At 39.3% G+C, this 18,620-nt stretch overlaps 1 protein-coding gene across 8 annotated transcripts in view; it reads right to left on the bottom strand.

Annotated features, from left to right (window-relative positions):
* Nucleotides 1-18,620, bottom strand: part of flnc (filamin C) — a 183,008-nt gene that overhangs the window by 101,349 nt on the left and 63,039 nt on the right. For all 8 annotated transcript variants that reach the window (XM_062983398.1, XM_062983402.1, XM_062983399.1 and 5 more), the window contains exons 3-8: nt 16,968-17,216; nt 7,973-8,070; nt 6,827-6,977; nt 2,469-2,587; nt 2,299-2,376; nt 155-317 (exon numbers count right to left, since the gene is read on the bottom strand). In XM_062983398.1, the coding sequence (XP_062839468.1) occupies nt 155-317; nt 2,299-2,376; nt 2,469-2,587; nt 6,827-6,977; nt 7,973-8,070; nt 16,968-17,216 (858 nt within the window). The remainder of the gene's footprint in view (nt 1-154; nt 318-2,298; nt 2,377-2,468; nt 2,588-6,826; nt 6,978-7,972; nt 8,071-16,967; nt 17,217-18,620) is intronic.

Genomic DNA, 18,620 nt, shown 5'->3' with positions numbered 1-18,620 from the left:
CACAGCTAGTGTGTATATATATATATATATATATATATATATATATATATATATATTCCTCAATAAACAGCTTAGCTTATGATACTGCTCCAGTGTGGTTTTCAGGGTGCCCTCACAGTCTTGGGGTGTAACCATACCAAGTGCACAGACTCACCTGCAGTGTAGATGTCGAAGTAGGTGGGCTTGTTGGCCACGTTCCCCACCGGCTCCAGGCCTGGACCGCGAGCCGTGACCTTGTTGGCGTCACCCAGCGCCATCCCCACATTGACCTCAAAGGGACTCTTGTCAATATTCTGCCCGGCAAAGAGCACCGTCACCTGCAGCCAGGAGGAAAAGTAGAGAAGGACATGGATCCAGGAGCTCTAATTCGGACTGATAGGAATGCTGATGGAAAATGTAAGCAGAGGGGTTGCAAACTTAAGCCCCAAACCCATCTCTTGCTGGAAGGAGGAGACCTGTTCTAGGTGCCTAGTCATTTATTGTTCGAAAGGAAAAGCATATGGTTCATAACTGGAGAGAGAATTTGCTGTTGTTTCTGAATCTCTAGGGCCTCACCTACACTAGATTGTAATAGAGTTTGAAACTGCATTATATGGTCAGTGTAGACTTATATAATGCAGTTCAATGCAGTTAAATTGCATTATATGAATTTACGCTTGCCACATAATGCAGTTGCAAACTACATTATATGGCAGTGTAGATGGAGCCTAGGTCCTCCAGTGCAATTCTATACAAGGACCTATACATTGTCAAGTACAAAAAAATGCTGTATTAGATAGGAATGCATTGCATGAAGCTCCAGTGTGGAAAAATACAGTTCTAATGGACAAGTGTTCACAGCACAGTCAATTGAAAGGGTTAAGAGAGTAGACATGCGATCCTAGAGGGATCCTTGAGCGTGGGGTATAAATGTAGCAAATAAATAAATAAATAAATAAATAAATAAATAAATAGAACAGCTGAGTCATTTCCTGTGATCCCTGGAGGGAAGAATGTGAGTGGCTTGTATATGAACTTCCTTTTTGCCATGAGCTTGCTCTTGGCCATCTTAGAGAGCTTGCCATGATCTCCCTGTAACCATAATCCATCACCGTCCTTGTCATATGAGTGTCTAGATATGTTTATGAGTATCTCTATACTGATAGAAGACCTGTAAATAGTTATATATAGCAAGGATTGAAGAATAAACCTCTAAAGGAGTTTGGATGAAAGCCAGAGCTCAAGTGCGCTTATTGAAGAGGTGAGCTACTACGTTGGGGAAATCTGCCTGTCAAGTTCGTTTGGGCAAAGCCGAAGGAAGAGATGGACAGCAAATTTGGATTTCAGCACTTTACTACTTGCAAAATAGTGGTGGTGACAGTGTCAGCTCATGCTGAGTAAGGAAACTGCCACACCCTATTAGGGTGGACATCCAATTATAGCATTTTACAAGCATGCGCAGAAGGCTAATTAACAATGTAATTTTACTGACTAATGCAATCCTTGGCATGTGCAGCTGCCTCCAACTTATATTAATCATTACATCAGGTAAACATCCATAATACTATCTAGTACTATCTAGTAAACCAAAAATCATGGCTATTTGCATAATTCTGCTCAACGGGCTCACAGTTATTTGTATAACCTAGCTTTGTGGTTTTGTCCTAGTCAGAAATGTTTTGTCAACAATTTCAGGGGAAAATTTCTGGGTAAGGGGTCAAAAAAATTCCCACAAAGGGCAGCCATCCTCACACTATACAAGGTCAGAGGCTGTGATATAAAATCTCTGCTAATTGTGACCAAGACTCTGCAGTGTTTTAGGGATCTGAGCTAACTGCTTGCCTTGGAGACTATAGGTCCCATTGCACAGCTGGACGAGGAGGCTGTGAGAGGACTAAATTCACATACCTACCTAGCAAGGGTGTTGTGTGTTTTTGCTCTTTCTCTTCTCCACCCCTACAACATACATGTGCTCTTTGGGAATCTATAGGTCCTCTAATGTGAATCTATGTTCAAATTCTGGGGAAACCGACCACAGAATCACATTCTAAGACTTTAAAATGTCTACAGAAGTGTTCTTTCTAGGAATGTCCACAATACATAGTCCATCAGAAGTTGATCATAGAATTACAGTAGGAGACCTACAAATGCTGTGGAATCTCTAGGTCCCCCAGTATAACACTAGGATCAATTTCCAACAGAAGTTTCACTGAAAGTTGACCTACAAATGTGGAAGGCCAAAAGACTATTGCAGATATACAGGAAATACATGAAAACCCCATCCCGAGCACTGGAGCATGGAGAAAAAGTCTCTCTCACCTTGTGCAAGCCAGCCACTTTGGGGATGTAGGACACAGAATATGTCCGGTTCTTGTCATTGTTGGCGACCACTTTGGCCTGGAGGACGGAGGAATTGAGGAGAGGAAGTTAAGACAGGTCAAAGGAAAACCACATGAAGAAGATAGGATGGGGATGGAAAGCTTCAATACCTCTTCAGTGTGTCCTTCTGGATCCTCGATGTAGACCAGGACCTCTCCCAGCCCGGCCTCAATGGTTTCCACTGTGAAATGGGCTGGTTTCAGCACCGTGTTCCCGTGCGGCTCAATACCTGCAAAGAATATCCATTGCATGAGCCATGTATACCAATGGTATGGCCTTACCTCACCCATTATACTGTCAAAATATAGAACTACTAGCTGTGCCCGACCACGCGTTGCTGTGGCAAAGTCTGGAGGTATGGGAAATAAAGAATTGAGGAATTGGTGGTAGTTAAGGTAAAGGGTCCCCTGGCCTGGGTGAGTTGCTAGGGGACCAAGTGAACAGAGCTTAGCCTTCTAACTGGCAGCAATTGGATAAAAACAATTATTCCTCTCCCTCTAATTAGGACTTTATTTTTCTTTTCTTTTTGTTGTATCAACCTAGAGGCATGGATGAGGGGTTGTGCTGTCAATTTTCGAGGTTGTGGGGTGTTTACTTTTGTTGTTTTGTCCGCTGCCGTGATGCCATCACTCTTTTATATATATAGATCTCAGAGAATTGGAAGAGACCCCATGTTGTAGCTCAGCAAGCGGCTGAGGATTTTGCTGATTTTCTGACATTTCAGACGACGAGTCTGCCAGTGTTAGGAGAGAATTGCATCCAGATGAGGCCGATGTTTTGGATTCCAGTACTTTTCCAGGGGAAAGAGGGGAAAGTGAAAGTCCCACTTCCCCTGAGAAACGGCCTTCATCTGATGGGGAGTTTTCCCGAGAAGCTAGATTAGGCTTGAGACAGGAGGGAGTGAAAAACAGACTAATTGGATGCTCTGAGAGAATCCGTGGGAAGACCTTGAAGCCCAGGTGCGTTCGCCATGATCTCATGGCTACTTGGTCAGGCTTAAAGTAAGGAGAGCTGGCTTCAGGCCTTTCAGAGAAGACAACATTGCCATAGGGATAGCTGGCTATCCTGATTCCATGACTCCGGTGTGGTGCTGCGGGAAAAGGTGCAACACCCCAAGAGGCAGAGTGTAACACCTCAAGAGCCATCCAGTGCAACTCCCTTCTGCCTTAAGCCCTCCCAACAGATGGCCATCCAGCCTTTGCTTGAAAACCTCCAGAAAAGGAGACTCCACCAGATTTCCAGTCAGAAGCAGATTCCACCGTGAAACATTTTTCCTAATGTTTCGGTGGAATCTCTTTCCCTGCAATTTGGATCCATGTCTCTATTGTGTCCTGCTCTCCGGAGCAGCAAAAAACAAGCTTTCCCATTTCTCCTATATGCGCCATCCTGTTGTAGCCTAGCCTGAGTCTGAGATTGGGACAGGTTTGGGCCTGAGATGCAGCAGCCAGAAGACTCTGGGTTTGGGCCTGAGATTTTGTCCCAGTGGATTCTGGGACCAGAGACCGAATGGTTGCAAGCAGGCATTGCGAACCACATTCTTCCCAGCAGTCAAGGCCAAATCACCAGGTGTCCGATGGACATTCTAATTTAGAGGAGGATAATGAGTTTGACAGGAGGGGAGCGATAGCTCACCAAAGGAAGGAACAAGAATGTTTGTGGAGAAGCAAACGGTTGCTTTTGAAGCACTCTAATGAGTAGTTTTCTCATGAGAGGAAGACCTTGGATTTCTCTTAAAATGCCTTGTTTTTCTCTGCCATATCAGAGGTGGTAACATTACTTATTCAAGAAAGAAGGATCTTTGCTCCGTGTTCCTGCTTCAAGTTTCAGCTATTGCTTTGGCCGGCGTTTCCAGTTGGATTTCAGTAACTTTGCTGTTTGGTTTTTATTCTAGTCAAGACCCTTGCCTTGTGTTTCATCATTGACTTATACCTTGGATTACCTTGGAGTTACTCCTGCACTCTAGTCTTGTCTTCCTGTGGTTATCCTGGATTCATGCCTTGGGAATAATCTAGTGTGGACTATTCTTGGTATCTTTTGGGACTTACAGTAGAGTCTCACTTATCCAAGCTAAACGGGCCAGCAGAAGCTTGGATAAGCGAATATCTTGGATAATAGGGAGGGATTAAGGAAAAGCCTATTAAACATCAAATTAGGTTATGATTTTACAAATTAAGCAGCAAAACATCATGTTATACAACAAATTTGAGAGAAAAGGTAGTTCAATATGCAGTAATGTTATGTTGTAATTACTGTACAGTAGAGTCTCAGTTATCCAGTCCTCACTTATCCAAACCTCTGGATTATCCAAGTCCTTTTTGTAGTCAATGTTTTCAATACATTGTGATATTTTGGTGCTAAGTTCGTAAATACAGCAATTACAACATAACATTACTGCCTATTGAACTACTTTTTCTGTCAAATTTGTTGCCTAACATGATGTTTTAGTGCTTAATGTGTAAAATCATAACCTAATTTGATGTTTAATAGGCTTTTCCTTAATCCCTCCTTATTATCCAAGATATTCGCTTATCCAAGCTTCTGCTGGCCCGTTTAGCTTGGATAAGTGAGACTCTACTATATTTACGAATTTAGCACCAAAATATATTGAAAACATTGACTACAAAAATGCCTTGGATAGTCGAGAACCTTGGATAAGCGAGTCTTGGATAAGTGAGACTCTACTGTACTTTGATATCCATTTTGGGACTATGCTCTTTGAAGTGATTTCTACAGACTCTTGATTCATGAACTTCAAATACCTTGCTCTTGTGGATTCAAACCTATTTTACTGACTCTGAACCTTATTTGCTTGTGCTTACTTATTTTATATATATATATATATATATATATATATATATATATATATATATGGGTAATGAAATTCTGGCCTAGGACAAAACAACAAAACTACACATCCCAGAAACACTACACTTGGCAGCACAACCCCTCATCCATGCCTCTACGTTCATACAACAAAAAGAAAAGAAAAATAAAGTCCTAATTAGAGGGAGAGGAATAATTGTTTTTATCCAATTGCTGCCAGTTAGAAGGCTAAGCTCTGCCCACTTGGTCTCCTAGCAACCCACTCAGCTCAGGGGACAGGCAGAGTTAGGCCTCACTTAGGCCTCTTCCACACTGCCTATAAAATACAAATTATCAGATTTGAACTGGATTATATGGCAGTGTAGACTCAAGGCCCTTCCACACAGCTATATAACCCATTTATAATGGACTTTATATCAGGGGAAAACCTTTACCCTTTACCTTAACTACCACCAATTCCTCAATACTTTTATTTCCCATACCACCAGACTTCACCACAGCAACGCATGGCCGGGCACAGCATGTCTATATATATAAAAGGGTAATGAAATTCCGGCCTAGGACAAAACAACAAAACGACACATCCCAGAAAAACTAAATTTGGCAGCACAACCCCTCATCCATGCCTCTATTTTCATACAACAAAAAGCTCCAGCTACTCCAGAAAACGGCCAGGCTTTGAGACTGCAAGGCTATTCACTGCTATTCCACCTGGCCAACAAAGGATTCCCATAAGCTACAGCAACGCGTGGCCGGGCAAAGCTAGTCTTCAATAAATAACTTTTATTTACTTTTTATTTACTTCTTTACTTTTAAAAAGCCAATGGGATTCTGTCCTGCGTCAATAGGGGAATAGCGTCTAGATCCAGGGAAGTCCTGCTCCCCCTTATTCTATTCTGCCTTGGTCAGACCACACCTGGAATCACACTGGGTCCAATTTTGGGCACCACAGTTGAAGGGAGATGTTGACAAGCTGGAATGTGTCCAGAGGAGGGCAACTAAAATGATCAAAGGTCTGGAGAACAAGCCCTATGAGGAGCGGCTTAAAGAGCTGGGCATGTTTAGCCTGCAGAAGAGAAGGCTGAGAGGAGACATGAGAGCCATGTACAAATATGTGAAGGGAAGTCATAGGGAGGAGGGAGGGAGCTTGTTTTCTGCTGCCCTGCAGACTAGGACGCAAGGGAACAAGGGCTTCAAACTACAGGAAAGGAAGGAGATTCCACCTGAACATCAGGAAGAACTTCCTCACTGTGAGAAAGGCTGTTCGACAGTGGAACTCTCTCCCCCGGGCCGTGGTGGAGGCTCCTTCTTTGGAGGCTTTGAAGCAGAAGCTGGATGGCCATCTGTCGGGGGTGCTTTGAATGCGATTTCCTGCTTCTTAGCAGGGGGTTGGACTGGATGGCCCATGGGGTCTCTTCCAACTCTACTATTCTATGATTCTATGATTCTATGACTTGCTTGCTTATATTCTGGGGCTCCAGCGTGGTCTAGAGGTGCCTACGCAGCCTAGGGGTGCAAGACATCCTTTCAAATATTGAAACCTGGCTCTCCCGTCCTCTCCTCTCAGCCTTCTCTCCTCCAAGGTCTCTTTCAGGCCCACCGTCCAAACACCTTCATCTTCGTCCCATTCTCCGGCTCTCCTTACCTGGGCCGTAGGCTTTGGCTTTCTTGGGGTTGAGCTGCTTCGAGCGCAGGGGGGCTCCGGGCTTGAGCTTGGCTTTGGGGAACTGAGACAGGTACGTCATGACCGAGTGCTCATCCACGTTGGGGTCCACAATCTCCTCCGGGGCAATCACCTGCCGAAAGGAAGGCCGGACACTTATCAACACTAGGCAATACCATTTCTGTTCCTGGGTTATCAATAGCGTTTCCCAATTGGTTCGATCATAAAAACATGGGAAATATTTGGGAATAATAATAATAGTAATAATAAGTTTATTTTTATACCCCGCCTCCCCAAAGGGGATTCGGGGTGGCTTACATGGGCCAAGCCCAGGATAAAAACAATAAATACAGTAGAGTTTCACTTATCCAACACTCTCTTATCCAACATTCTGGATTATCCAACACATTTTTGTAGTCAATGTTTTCAATATATCGTGATATTTTGGTGCTAAATTCGTAAATACAGTAATTACTACATAGCATTACTGTGTATTGAACTACTTTTTCTTTAAAAAATTGTTGTATAACATGATGTTTTGGTGCTTAATTTGTAAAATCATAACCTAATTTGATGTTTAATAGAATTTTTTTTAATCTCTCCTTATTATCCAACATATTCACTTATCCAACGTTCTGCCGGCCCATTTACGTTGGATAAGCGAGACTCTACTGTATATGAAATACATCCATAGACAAAAACGTACACAATTATAAAATTCAAACATTAACTTACAAAGAAAAAACAAACTTAATAAAGCATGAAATTAAAAACGACGAGTTGTAATAATAAACTGGGTAAAGTGCAACTTGTAAAAGTTGTAAACACAAGGAAATGATAAAGTTCTGCAGATTCGTGGGAGAGCGATTATCAATTTGGAGGAGGCTCTTAAAGGCCATCCAGTCTAACCCCCTTCTTTTTCTCAGACCAGGAAGACACAATCTAAGCCCTCCTGACAGATGGCCATCCAACCTCTGCTTAAAAACCTCCAGGGAAGGACTCCGAGGAAGAAACAAGTTGCGAATCCTTAGGTGGAATCTCGTTCCAAGCTCTGGAAAGCGCTCTCTTATTTTTCTCCCTTCTTTTTTTGGGAAAGCACAACTTTCCTATGATGCTCCAAGTGTTTACCTGTGGAACTCCCAGCCAGTCGTCCGCTTGTTGCATGGCTTCCCGGGCATTTTCCACCGGCTGGTTGGGGTCCCAGGTCTCCCAGTCGGGGCACAAACCTGTCAAAAGAGAAAAGAAATGGAGTCATGGCACAACGTAGGGCACAAACATTGACTTTGAGGGTATTGCACAGCCTGTTTGGATAAATGGATATATCGTTGTTGTTGTTGTTGTTGTTGTTGTTGTTGTTGTTGTTACCTGTTCTGTAGGTGACTGTGGTCACCAACAAACCCATTGCCAAGACCGTACACTTGGATGGCAATCATACTCGGCCACAAGTGATAACCTATTATAATGATGATATTGATATTCCCTGTTCACGCCCCCCCCCCCAATGAGACTTTGAAATCTATTATTATTATTATTATTATTATTATTATTATTATTATTATTATCACAACAACATTGTATGACACAGCAAACAAGATAGACATGCTGGATTTCGTATCACAAAATCACAAGTCGAACACTTCCCAAGCGTCTAGGACTCTGTGATGTATTTTCGGATGATGTGTGCAGATCCCAGTAGGATATTATTATTATTATTATTATTATTATTATTATTATTATTATTATTATTATCCCCCTTTTCATCACCCAAACAAGTCTCCAAGCCGAAATGTTTGGTACTTTGTGGTTATCATTGGCACAGCTTCCCAATCTATTATTATTATTATTATTATTATTATTATTATTATTATTATCCCAATTTTCATCTCCAAATCAGACTCAAAGCAGAAATTATTGGCATTTTGTGGGTATCATTGGCACAGCTTCCCAATCTATTATTATTATTATTATTATTATTATTATTATTATTATTATTATTATTATCCCAATTTTCATCTCCAAATCAGACTCAAAGCAGAAATTATTGGCATTTTGTGGGTATCATTGGCACAGCTTCCCAATCTATTATTATTATTATTATTATTATTATTATTATTATTATTATTATTATTCCCATTTTCATCACCCAAACAAGTCTCAAAGCAGAAATATTCGGTACTTTGTGGATATCATTGGCACAGCTTCCCAATCTATTATTATTATTATTATTATTATTATTATTATTATTATTATTATTATTCCCATTTTCATCACCCAAACAAGTCTCAAAGCAGAAATATTCGGTACTTTGTGGGTATCATTGGCACAGCTTCCCAATCTATTATTATTATTATTATTATTATTATTATTATTATTATTATTCCCATTTTCATCACCCAAACAAGTCTCAAAGCAGAAATATTCGGTACTTTGTGGATATCATTGGCACAGCTTCCCAATCTATTATTATTATTATTATTATTATTATTATTATTATTCCCATTTTCATCACCCAAACAAGTCTCAAAGCAGAAATATTCGGTACTTTGTGGGTATCATTGGCACAGCTTCCCAATCTATTATTATTATTATTATTATTATTATTATTATTATTATTATTATTATTATTATTATTCCCATTTTCATCACCCAAACAAGTCTCAAATCAGAAATGACTGGCACTTTGTGGGTATCATTGGCACAGCTTCCTAATCTATTTCTATTTCCATTATTATTATTATTATTATCCCCATTTTCATCTCCAAATCAAGGTTCAAATCAGAAATGATTGTTGACTTGTGGGTATCTTTGGCACGGCTTCCCAATTTGTTGTTGTTGTCATTTTAAAATTATTATTATTGTTATATTATTTTATTATGACACAGCAAACAAAATAGATATGCTGGATTTCGTATTATTATTGTTATTATTATTATTATTATTACTAAAACTACGACTACCTATACCCTGTTTTCATCGCCCAGATTAAACTCAAAACAGAAATCATTGTTGACTTATAGGTATCATTGGCACAGCTTCCCAAGGGTGCAATGGGTTAAACCATTGAACAATTGAATCTGCTGACCTAAGGTTGGGGTGAGCTCCCGCTGTCAGCCCTAGCTCCTGCCAACCTAGCAGTTCGAAAGCTTGCACATGTCAGATGCTCACAAAAGTACACAGAAATCTATTAATATGTGTGAAGATACAGTTGTCCTATTGCTCACTAACATCCAGAATGGAACATAGGTAACATAGGTTTTACATTTCTTTATACGCATCTCCGGGACATTAACTTGCATGGGACAATGCGGAATTGATCTAAAATGTGAACCACTATTTACAGAATAAATTATCAGTTGTTTATTTCATTGACCGTGCATTCTTAAGACTTTTTATCTATGTGGGACAATACTGGAATTCAAAGTGTTGAACTCAGTCGCTGAATATATTTACAGTAGAGTCTCACTTATCCAACATAAACGGGCCGGCAGAATGTTGGATAAGCGAATATGTTGGATAATAAGGAGGCATTAAGGAAAAGCCTATTAAACATCAAATTAGGTTATGATTTTACAAATGAAGCACCAAAACATCATGTTGGACAACAAATTTGACAGAAAAAGTAGTTCAATACACAGTAATGCTATGTAGTAATTACTGTATTTATGACTTTAGCACCAAAATATCACGATACAGTAGAGTCTCACTAATCCAAGCTAAACGGGCCGGCAGAAGCTTGGATAAGCAAATATCTTGGACTATAAGGACTGATCAAGGAAAAGCCTATTAAACATCAAATTAGGTTATGATTTTACAAATTAAGCACCAAAATTTCATGTTATACAACAAATTTGACAGAAAAAGTAGTTCAATACGCAGTAATGTTATGTTGTAATTACTGTATTTACGAATTTAGCACCAAAATATCACGATATATTGGAAACATTGACTACAAAAATGGCTTGGATTATCCAGAGGCTTGGACAAGCGAGGCTCTACTGTATATTGAAAACATTGACTACAAAAATGTGTTGGATAATCCAGAACGTTGGATAAGCGAGTGTTGGATAAGTGAGACTCTACTGTATCTGTTACTGAAAAAGTATACAAGCATGAAAATAAGGTTTGACGCGATGTTGTAAACAGTCTTCATTTGTGCATTACTCTTGTGCCTGTAGTGATTATAATTAGTCTGTTACCTATGTTCTATTCTGGATAAATGTCAGATGCTCCCCAGCTCTTAAAGGCTGCATGAACTTCAAAGCTCAAGCTTGTACATGCGCATGGGAATTACTCTGAGTCTGCAAAACATTTCGAAAGGACGATTGCAAGGATGAAAAGGGAATCCCCCAGAGCAGGAGAGCAAGCCGTGCCAGGAACGCAAGCCAAGCTTTGCAAAGAGACAGAGAGAGAGAAAGACAGGCTCCGAGGGAAACATTTGTTCGACATATAAGGCTTCTTTGCGGCTTCTGTTAAGGTAAACTTCGGAGAGGCGCATTAAGCCTCACCGACAAAGGAGAATGTCGATTATGTCGTCCAGCTCCGGCCCCAAAGCCTTGCCAAGGATACGAACACAGATCTCTCCACCTTTCCCTTCCCTCTTCGTTAATTTTGGGGACTATAACTCCCAGAATCCCCAAACTGTGGGATACTGGGAAGTGCAATCCCAGACAAGCCAACGTTCCAAGCAACAATGTGCAAGAACCCATCACATGTTCAAATTGGTGCGAACTATATAGAGTTGCCACACTGAGAACTGGAGAGGGTTCTTTACCTGCAACCAGGTAACAGGCGTCACCTGTTGCAATTACCGTATATACTCGAGTATAAGCCGACCCGAATATAAGCCAAGGCACCTCATTTGACCACAAAAAAACTGGGAAAACATTGACTCCAGTATAAGCCGAGGGTGGTAAATTTCAGAAATAAAAATAGATACCCTTTACCGTATATACTCGAGTATAAGCCGACCTGAATATAAGCCGAGGCACCTCATTTTACCACAAAAAAACTGGGAAAACATTGACTCCAGTATAAGCCGAGGGTGGAAAATTTCAGAAATAAAAATAGATACCCTTTACCGTATATACTCGAGTATAAGCCGACCTGAATATAAGCCGAGGCACCTCATTTTACCACAAAAAAACTGGGAAAACATTGACTCCAGTATAAGCCGAGGGTGGTAAATTTCAGAAATAAAAATAGATACCCTTTACCATATATACTCGAGTATAAGCCAACCTGAATATAAGCTGAGGCATATATACTCGAGTATAAGCCGACCCAAATTATAAACCAAGGCATCTAATTTTACCACAAAAAAACCTGGGGAAACATTGACTCCAGTATAAGCTGAGGGTGGTAAATTTCAGAAATAAAAATAGATACCAGTTACCATATATACTCGAGTATAAGCCGACTTGAATATAAGCCGAGGCACCTAATTTTACCACAAAAAAACTGGGAAAACATTGACTCCAGTATAAGCCGAGGGTGGTAAATTTCAGAAATAAAAATAGATACCAGTTACCATATATACTCAAGTATAAGCCGACCCAAATTATAAACCAAGGCATCTAATTTTTCCACAAAAAAACCTGGGGAAACATTGACTCCAGTATAAGCCGAGGGTGGAAAATTTCAGAAATAAAAATAGATACCCTTTACCGTATATACTCGAGTATAAGCCAACCTGAATATAAGCTGAGGCACCTCATTTGACCACAAAAAAACTGGGAAAGCATTGACTCCAGTATAAGCCGAGGGTGGAAAATTTCAGAAATAAAAATAGATACCAGTTACCATATATACTTGAGTATAAGCCGACCTGAATATAAGCCGAGGCACCTCATTTTACCACAAAAAAACTGGGAAAACATTGACTCCAGTATAAGCCGAGGGTGGAAAATTTCAGAAATAAAAATAGATACCAGTTACCATATATACTCGAGTATAAGCCGACCCAAATTATAAACCAAGGCATCTAATTTTACCACAAAAAACCTGGGGAAACATTGACTCCAGTATAAGCCAAGGGTGGAAAATTTCAGAAATAAAAATAGATACCCTTTACCGTATATACTCGAGTATAAGCCGACCTGAATATAAGCTGAGGCACCTAATTTTACCACAAAAAAACTGGGAAAGCATTGACTCCAGTATAAGCTGAGGGTGGTAAATTTCAGAAATAAAAATATATACCCTTTACCATATATACTTGAGTATAAGCCGACCTGAATATAAGCCGAGGCACCTCATTTTACCACAAAAAAACTGGGAAAACATTGACTCCAGTATAAGCCGAGGGTGGAAAATTTCAGAAATAAAAATAGATACCAGTTACCATATATACTCGAGTATAAGCCGACCCAAATTATAAACCAAGGCATCTAATTTTACCACAAAAAACCTGGGGAAACATTGACTCCAGTATAAGCCAAGGGTGGAAAATTTCAGAAATAAAAATAGATACCCTTTACCGTATATACTCGAGTATAAGCCGACCTGAATATAAGCTGAGGCACCTAATTTTACCACAAAAAAACTGGGAAAACATTGACTCCAGTATAAGCCGAGGGTGGAAAATTTCAGAAATAAAAATAGATACCCTTTACCGTATATACTCGAGTATAAGCCGACCTGAATATAAGCCGAGGCACCTAATTTTACCACAAAAAAACTGGGAAAACATTGACTCCAGTATAAGCCGAGGGTGGAAAATTTCAGAAATAAAAATAGATACCCTTTACCGTATATACTCGAGTATAAGCCGACCTGAATATAAGCCGAGGCACCTCATTTTACCACAAAAAAACTGGGAAAACATTGACTCCAGTATAAGCCGAGGGTGGAAAATTTCAGAAATAAAAATAGATACCCTTTACCGTATATACTCGAGTATAAGCCGACCCGAATATAAGCCGAGGCACCTCATTTTACCACAAAAAAACTGGGAAAACATTGACTCCAGTATAAGCCGAGGGTGGAAAATTTCAGAAATAAAAATAGATACCAATAAAATGACATTAATTGAGGCATCAGTAGGTTAAATGTTTTTGAATCTTCACATAAAGCTCAAATTTAAGATAAGACTGTCCAACTGTGATCCAATCATGATTCTCATCTTCTTCAATAGAGTAAAATAATACATGTAATAATAATAATAAGATCAAAGTGAAATAATAAATGTATTAATAATAATAATAAAAATAAAGTAAATGTAATAGTAACTGTCCAACTCTGATCCAATCATGATTCTCATCTTCTTCTATGTAAATGTGCTTGTGCTTATGTATCCTTTTAATAATAATAGAGTAAAACAATACATGTACGTAATAGTAAATAGAGTAAAATAATAAAGGCAATAATAATAATAATAAGATCAGAGTGAAATAATAAATGTATTAATAATAATAACAAAAATAGAGTAAAATAAATGTAATAGTAGCAACAATAATAGAGAAAAATAATAAATGTACCATATATTCTCGAGTATAAGCTGACCCAAATATAAGCCAACCAGGACCCTCACCCGAGTATAAGCCGGGGGGGGGCTTTTTCAGTCTTAAAAAAAGGGCTGAAATACTAGGCTTATACTCGAGTATATACAGTATTCCTTTTTTGATATAATAATAATAATTGAATGGAATGGTATGGACTGCATTAATTGTGGCCAATGGTTAGCTTGTCATGTGTCATGACATCACCAGAGTGTCACTCTGATGTCATAGTGGCTGTTTCTCATGACATCACAAAGGGTCTTCCCTAAATTTATTATTTTGGACACTTAAATCCTCTGAACTGGGATAATCCTAATCCAGCAACCCTTCTACACTGCCCTATAATCCATATTATCCTAGCAGAAAATCCACATTATCTGCTTTGATCTGAGTCTACACTCAGTAGAGTCTACACTCAGTTCAAAGCAGATAATTCCTCTCCAGAATCCCATGTAATTGAGAGTGTCTCTACGTTGTTTGATTAATGCAGTTTGTCACTACTTGAACTGCCTTGGATCATCCTACATTTCCATGTAGACGGAGGGTTGGACTAGATGGCCCCTGGGGTTCCCACCCAACTCTATGGAGGAGAGAGGGAAAGTAATTTATGGTCCATAAAAAACAATGGATGGGATGCCAAGCAGGATCGTTGGCATGAAATCCTCTTAGACAGAAGCCAAGGACAAACAGAGGAAAACAACCTCAGAGACTCTAAACATCGAAGCAAAAGAAGATAGATGCCCGGCCGGGTAACTCCATCCGTCTCCCATTTCCAAGCTCAATTCTGCCTCTGGGTTTGCCCAAATTTGGCTCGATACTCCTGCGCCAAGAGCAGATTTTCCGCAGCTATAAATCGGAGCAAGAAATGTTTAAGCTGCAGAGAAAGCCTTGGGGAGCGTCCGCACTTTGGCTCTGAATATCTATATATATAAAATACCATTTAGATTCAGTTCTGTTCTGATGTTTGTGTATTTGCAGATCCTAAATCTTATCACAATGCTTTCCAATGTAAGCCACTTTGAGTCTCCTTGTGGAAAGAAAAAAGCAGGGTATAAATACCGTATATACTCGAGTATAAGCCAGGTTTTTCGGCCCTTTTTAGAGCTTAAAAAAGCACCCTCGTTTTATCCTCGATTGAGGATCCTGACCGGCTTATATTCAGGTCGTCTTATACTTTATTACTATTATTATTATTATTATTATTATTATTATTATTATTATTATTATTAGGTTGTTGTATGTTTTCGGGCTTTATAGCCATGTTCCAGAAGCATTCTCTCCTGACGTTTCGCCCACCTCTGAGGATGCCTGCCGTAGATGTGGGCAAAACGTCAGGAGAAAATGCTTCTGAAACATGGCCAGATAGTCCTGAAAACATACAACAGCCTTGTGATTCCGGCCATGAAAGCCTTCGACATCATCATCATCATCATCATCATCATCATCATCATCATTATTATGACACAGCAAACAAGATAGACATGCTGGATTTCCTGGATTATTATTATTATTATTATTACCATATATACTCGAATATAAGCCGACCCGAATATAAGCCGAGGCACCTAATTTTACCACAAAAGAACTGGGAAAACATTGACTCCAGTATAAGCCGAGGGTGGTAAATTTCAGAAATAAAAATATATACCAATAAAATGACATTAATTGAGGCATCGGTAGGTTAAATGTTTTTGAATATTTACATCAAGCTCAAATTTAAGATCAGACTGTCCAACTCTGATCAAATCATCATTCTTATCTTCTTCAATGTAAATGTGCTTATGTATTCTTTTAATAATAATAGAGTGAAATAATACATATAATGATAATAATAATAATAAATTCAGGAAAATAATGCATGTAATAATAAATAGAGTAAAATAATAAATGTAATAATAATAATAATAATAATAATAATAAATAGAGTAAAATAATACATGTAACAATAAATAAAATAAAATAATAAGTGTAATAATAATAATAATAATAATATCAGAGTGAAATAACAAATGTATTAATAATAATAAAAAATAGAGTAAAATACATGTAATAGTAGCAACAACAACAGAGAAAAATAAGAAATGTAATAATACTAATAATAATAGAGAAGAATAATAAATGTACCATGTATTCTTGAGTGTAAGCTGACCCAAATATAAGCCAACCAGGATCCTCATCTGAGTATAAGCTGAGGGAAGCTTTTACACTTAAAAAAAAGGCTGAAAAACTAGGCTTATACTCGAGTATGCAACCTGTGTTGCAGTTTGGTGTATACAGCAAATGTGTAATTTGTGTATTGATAGTGTTTAAATGCAATTTGTGCCATGCTTGTATTGCAACTGATTGCATCATCCAGAATGTCCCATAATGTGGAAAGAGTTGATTGCCAAGAAGCTATGAAGACCTTGATGTGTGGCTGGAACTAGGGAGTATCCAGACACAAGTGTCTGTGCATAACGATTGCATCAGTTCAGTTCAGTTGAGTTCTGTCTGCCTAGAGTTCGAGTCAAGTTCTGTTGGAGAACAGAACAGCCCTGTGTTCGTCTGTTGTCTGCAAGTCTGTTTGTGTTGATTATTGCTGCATACAGTAAAACGTGTGTGTGATCCTAAGCCAAGGTGATGCTCACCGGGAGCGCAGTTGTCCACCAGTGCGCCCAAGGCCTTGCCGTCCTGCCAGTCGCGGTTGAAGTTGGTGATGGGCAGCTGGGGGACCTTGTTCTGGATCCAGCCCAGGAGGCGCTGCTTGGGGGTCTGCTTCTTGGCGTCCTCCTCGTCCTCGTCTTCCCACATGGGCATGGAGATGGAGTAGTGCAGGATCAGGGTCCAGATCAGGCCCAGGATCAGCTTCAGGTTGCCGTCCACGATGGCCTTGCTGTCTGCGGAGAGGAAGGCAGAGAAGGAGAGGGACACGGTGAGGTGGAGACAGGCGAGACAGGGGAAAGATGGAAGGGAGGAGACCCCGGTGGCGCAACGGGTTAAACCGCTGAGCTGCTGAATTTGCTGACCGAAAGGTCGGTGGTTCGAATCTGGCGGGTGGGGTGAGCTCCTACTGTTAGCCCCAGCTTCTGCCAACCTAACAGTTCCAAAACATGCCAATGTGAGTAGATCAACCCCCAGAGTCAGACACAACTGGACTTAACGTCAGGGGAAAACCTTTAACCCAGGGGTCCCCAAACTTTTGAAGCCGAGGGCCGGTCCACAATCCTTCAGACTGTTGAGGAGCCGAATTATCATTTGAAAAAAACAAAACAAATTCCTATGCATACTGCACATGTCTTGCACAGTGCAACAACAACAACAACGAAAAAAAACAATACAATATTTAAAAATGAAAACAATCTTAACCAACATTAACCTATCAGGATTTCAATGGAAAGTGTGGGCCTTCTTCTGGCCAATGAGATAGTCAAGTTAATTAGGATTGTTGTTGTTGTTGTTGTTGTTGTTGTTGTTGTTGTTGTTGTGTGCCTTCAAGTCATTTCAGAATTTGGGTGAGCCTAAGTCTAAAATTAATACAATATTTAAAAATGAAAACAATTTTAACCAACATAAACCTATCAGGATTTCAATGGGAAGTGTGGGCCTGCTTCTGGCCAATGAGATAGTCAAGTTAATTAGGATTGTTGTTGTTGTTGTTGTTGTTGTTGTTGTTGTTGTTGTTATTGTTGTGTGCCTTCAAGTCATTTCAGAATTTGGGTGAGCCTAAGTCTAAAATTAATACAATATTTAAAAATGAAAACAATTTTAACCAACATAAACCTATCAGGATTTCAATGGGAAGTGTGGGCCTGCTTCTGGCCAATGAGATAGTCAAGTTAATTAGGATTGTTGTTGTTGTTGTTGTTGTTGTTGTTGTTGTTGTTGTGTGCCTTCAAGTCATTTCAGACTTTGGCCGAGCCTAAGTCTAAAATTATTTATTTACTGCATTTATTTACTACATTTATATCCCACCCATCTCACCCCGAAGGGGACTCAGAGCAGCTGTATGTACATACAATATATTATATTACTAGCATAACACAATATTAGCATTATATATTACTATGTTGAACTATATCACTATACTATTATATAATATGTAATATATAACATATAATTAATATTATTATATGGTATTACTGTTAGTATTATATTGTATAACATTATATTTTTATCAATATTATATGTATATAGAATATATTATATTATTAAAACTGATATAAAAATATTATATTATAAAACTGAGGGCGGGGGCCAGGTAAATGATCTTGGAGGGCCGCATCCGGCCCCCGGGCCTTAGT

Source organism: Anolis carolinensis, chromosome 5 (genome assembly GCF_035594765.1).
Source record: "Anolis carolinensis isolate JA03-04 chromosome 5, rAnoCar3.1.pri, whole genome shotgun sequence".
Lineage (NCBI taxonomy): Eukaryota > Metazoa > Chordata > Lepidosauria > Squamata > Dactyloidae > Anolis > Anolis carolinensis.
Note: the sequence above shows the minus strand (reverse complement) of the source record. Positions and strands in the feature narration are given on the sequence as shown.